This window comes from Bison bison, unplaced genomic scaffold (assembly GCF_000754665.1).
Source record: "Bison bison bison isolate TAMUID 2011002044 unplaced genomic scaffold, Bison_UMD1.0 scf7180017863815, whole genome shotgun sequence".
NCBI classification, from domain to species: Eukaryota; Metazoa; Chordata; class Mammalia; order Artiodactyla; family Bovidae; genus Bison; species Bison bison.
Genome location: NW_011494387.1, coordinates 145538 through 149724, shown reverse-complemented (window position 1 = coordinate 149724; position 4187 = coordinate 145538). Strand labels below are relative to the sequence as shown.

The 4187-nt window shown below is 53.8% G+C and overlaps 1 protein-coding gene across 1 annotated transcript in view; it reads left to right on the top strand.

The window, feature by feature from the left end:
* The first annotated feature begins 339 nt into the window (after window positions 1-339).
* SLC43A1 (solute carrier family 43 (amino acid system L transporter), member 1) overlaps window positions 340-4187 on the top strand; it is a 27488-nt gene continuing 23640 nt past the window's right edge. Inside the window, exon 1 of the mRNA XM_010833626.1 lies at window positions 340-525. Within this exon, the coding sequence (XP_010831928.1) occupies window positions 377-525 (149 nt within the window). The 5' untranslated portion in view covers window positions 340-376. The remainder of the gene's footprint in view (window positions 526-4187) is intronic.

The window sequence follows — 4187 nt, the reverse complement described above, 5'->3', positions numbered from 1 at the left end:
CCCTTGCTGACCTCTGGGGACTCGGGGAAGCGCGGGTTTGGACGCCGGGAGCCGGGCACCGCGTGCCTGGGCCTCGGTGGAGAAGCCTGGAGGCGCGCCAGGAGTCCGTAGCGCGCAGACAGGACCTTCCGGTCCCTGATAGTGACCCGGGGGGCATGGGGGACCCCAGCGCCTCCGGCGCTGCCCCTGCGCCCAGACCCAGCTCGGCGAGAACCGCTGGGAAGGCCAGGACGCGATGGGGGCCTCCGTGAAGGGCGTCCCCCCTTAGCGGGCGGGCTCAAGGTGGGTCTCTAGAGCCCCCACGATAAAGGATGCTTCTCGGGGTCCTCTGGGCGCTTGGCTTAGTCCTCTGTGCCCCGGCAGGCTGGCCACCGGGATGGCCCCCACGCTGGAGCAGGCGTACCGGCGACGCTGGTGGATGGCCTGCACCGCGGTGCTGGAGAACCTCTTCTTCTCCGCAGTGCTCCTGGGCTGGAGCTCCCTGCTGATCATGCTCAAGAAGGAGGGCTTCTACTCCAGCATGTGCTCAGGTACCCCAAGAAGGGACCAGCGGGGGCGGCAGACGGGGACAGGGGGCGCTGGCCGAGGCCGGAGACCCAGCACCCCGCAGGGGCTTGGACACCCCCACGTGTCCTCCAAACTTTCTCTAGAGAAGAACCCACTAACCAAATTCCGTTTGCACTCAAACCCAGGCATCCTGCCGGCATCCAGGTTCCGGGTGGGAGCCTTTGGCAATCTCAGGTCTAGGGCAAGACCGCACTGCAGCTACTAGCTGAGTGAGGGTTTTCTTGCTGGGGCTATTGTCAGGCTAAAGGAGGCAAAGGAGAGTCTTCAAGCTGGATTTGATCGTCAAGGTGGTGGAGGGTGGGGGTTGGTGCGCCTCCTTTTCCAGGCTCTTGGAGGCCCTAAGTCACCTCTTATACAAAGTGAGTAGCCCATTTCCTCTAGGGCCCCAGGTCATGGGGGTCTCTGTTTCCCATTTTGGTCACCTGGGCTTTGTATGAGGGGCCCTGAAGGCTGGAGTGACAATTCTAGCAATCTTGGGGAACGCTGGCTGTCTTCAAGTGCCAGGAGACAAGGAGTTGCCCCTCCTGCTGCCTGGGAGTTGAGTTTCTCCTCCTGTCTGACATGGGGATCTTTCTTTTCTGGGAAGGAGGGTGCTGAACTGACAGGCTCAGCCAAGGAGCTGAACTGACAGCTCCAGTCCAAGGAGCTGGAGGGATGTGGAGTTTGGCCTTGGCCTGCTTATCCTCTTCCTCCAAACACCTGGCTGAGGAACTGGCTTTGGAGGAGGGCCAGCTTGGGTTAGAATCCCAGGAGCTGGCTGACACTGGCAAGGTCTCTAAAGTGCTGAGCGCTTCCTGGGTGGCACTAGTGGTAAAGAGCCCGCCTGCCAATGCAGGAGACATGAGTAAGAGGCAAGAGTTTGATACCTGGTTGGGAAGATCCCCTGGAGGAGGGCATGGCAACCCACTCCATTCTTGTCTGGAGAATCCCATGGACAGAGGATCCTGGCGGGCCACAGTCCATGGGGTCGCAGAGAGTTGGGCATGACTGCAGAGAGCACGAACACAGGCTAAACCATTGAGCTTTAGACACCTGGTCTGCAAAGTGGGAAGAAAAGCAGTGTCTATGCAATGAGAGGGAACAGTACGTGATCCGTGTGAGTGTCCTTCCTGGCTTCTCGCAGCTCCTGACTTCACTCCCTGCGGCCTGCCTTGGCTGTGGGAGAAAACTGTTGCCTTTGCGGGAGTGGAGCTGGGGCGTCCTTGATTTCTGCACCCTGCCCGACTAATCCGTAAGCGGCAGGTGGGGTGCAGGATGCATGGGCATGCACAGCCTGATGGGGGGCCCGAGGAGGTGGGGATTCAAGCTGGTAGCTGGCTAGGAAGGGTAGGCTGGGTCAGGAGGTGCTGGCTTGGGGTGGTGTGCTGGGCATCCCAGGGTGGCTGGAAGAGCCAGGCAGAGGGCCGGGGCATCCCTGTGCCAGGGGAGGCCAGGAGTCCAGGTCTGCGCTGAGCTGTTTGCCCTGGACACCGGGGAGACCTGCCCTTTGCTGCCTCCTGGCCTTGATGCCTGTCTCTGCCTGTCCAGTGGCTTCTTCCAGCCCTCTGCACCTGTTTTTTTTTTTTAATCAACTTTATTGAAGATTAATTTACATCACACATTCTGATGAGGTTGGACAAATTTATACACGTTAGGAACCATCACCACATTCAATATTTAGAGTATTTCCGTCACCTGCAAAACTCCTTCCCTCTTGCTGCCCATTGTCCAGCTTTTCAAAAATATGGATAGAGGTTGATTAAGATAGAAGTCTCATGGCTTACAATTCACCCATTGAAAGTACACAAGTTGGGGCTTCCCGGGTGGTCCAGTGGTTAAGAATCCGTCTGCCAATGCAGAGGACACAGGTTCCATCCTTGGTCCAGGAAGATCCCGCATACTGTGGGGCAGGTGGGCCTCGAGCCTCTAGAGCCTCTGCTCCCCAAAGAGAAGCCACTGCAGAGAGAAGCCCCGCACGGCCACTCGAGTAACCACTGTTCACCACATCCAGAGGAAGCCTGCGTGCAGCCACGAGGACCCAGCATGGCCAGGAAAAAAAAAGGATACAAGTTAGTGGTTTTTAATTTATTCAGAGTTGTTCCACCATCACCACAACCACTTTTAGAACATTTTCTTTGCCCCCTAAAGTCACCCTGGATCCAACAGCAGTACCCACTCCCCACTGTCTCTTCTTTCACCCCCCCAGCACGAGGCAACCCCTCATCTACTTTCTGTTACAGATTTGCTATAACAGACACAGACTTGCTTATTCTGAATGTTTCATGTAAATTGCATCTTATAACAGGTGATCTTGTGTTAGGGTTCAGTTCAGTTCAGTTCAGTCACTCAGTCGTGTCCGATTCTTTGCGACGCCATGAATCACAGCACGCCAGGCCTCCCTGTCCATCACCAACTCCCAGAGTTCACTCAAACTCACGTCCATCGAGTCGGTGATGCCATCCAGCCATCTCATCCTCTGTTGTCCCCTTCTCCTCCTGCCCCCAATCCCTCTCAGCATCAGAGTCTTTTCCAATGAGTCAACTCTTCACATGAGGTGGCCAAAGTACTGGAGTTTCAGCTTTAGCATCATTCCTACCAATGAACACCCAGGACTGATCTCCTTTAGAATGAACTGGTTGGATCTCCTTGCAGTCCAAGGGACTCTCAAGAGTCTTCTCCAACACCACAGTTCAAAAGCATCAATTCTTGGGTGCTCAGCTTTCTTTATAGTCCAACTCTCACATCCATACATGACCACTGGAAAAACCATAACCTTGACTATCAGATGGACCTTTGTTGGCAAAGTAATATCTCTGCTTTTGAATATGCTATCTAGGTTGGTCATAACTTTCCTTCCAAGGAGTAAGCGTCTTTTAATTTCATGGCTGCAGTCACCATCTGCAGTGATTTTGGAGCCCCCAAAAATAAAGTCTGACACTGTTTGCACTGTTTCCCCATCTATTTCCCATGAAGTGATGGGACCAGATGCCATGATCTTCGTTTTCTGAATGTTGAGCTTTAAGCCAACTTTTTCACTCTCCACTTTCACTTTCATCAAGAGGCTTTTTAGTTGCTGTTAGCATGATGTTTTCAAGGTTTTTTCGTGTTGGCAAAGGTATCAAGACGTGGTTCCTTTCCAAGTCCTTTGCCACCACATTTTATTTCTCCCTTCAACAGTTGCTAGACATTGGGTTGTTTCCATTTGGGGGTTATTATGGTGATGCTCCTGTGAACACTCATGCTCAAGTCCTGGGTGGACATGTGCTTTCCTTCCGTATGGAATTGCTGGGCCACAGAGTAACCCTAACATTGGGGGAACTGCCAGCTGTTTGCCATTTTCCATTCCTATCAGCAGTGCACGAGTGTTCCAACTTCTCCATATCCTAGACAATGTTTGTTATTTGTCATCTGTTTTATTGTGGACAGTGCTATCTTTCTGTGGTTTTGATTTGCATTTCCCTAGTGGCTACGGAGAAGGCAATGGCACCCCACTCCAGTACTCTTGCCTGGAAAACCCCGGGGACGAGGGAGCCTGGTGGGCTGAGTCGGAGCTCTGAGTCGCACAGAGTCGGACTCGACTGAAGTGATTTAGCAGTGGCGGCGGCGGCTAATGACGGTTGAACATCTTTCTCATGTGTTAT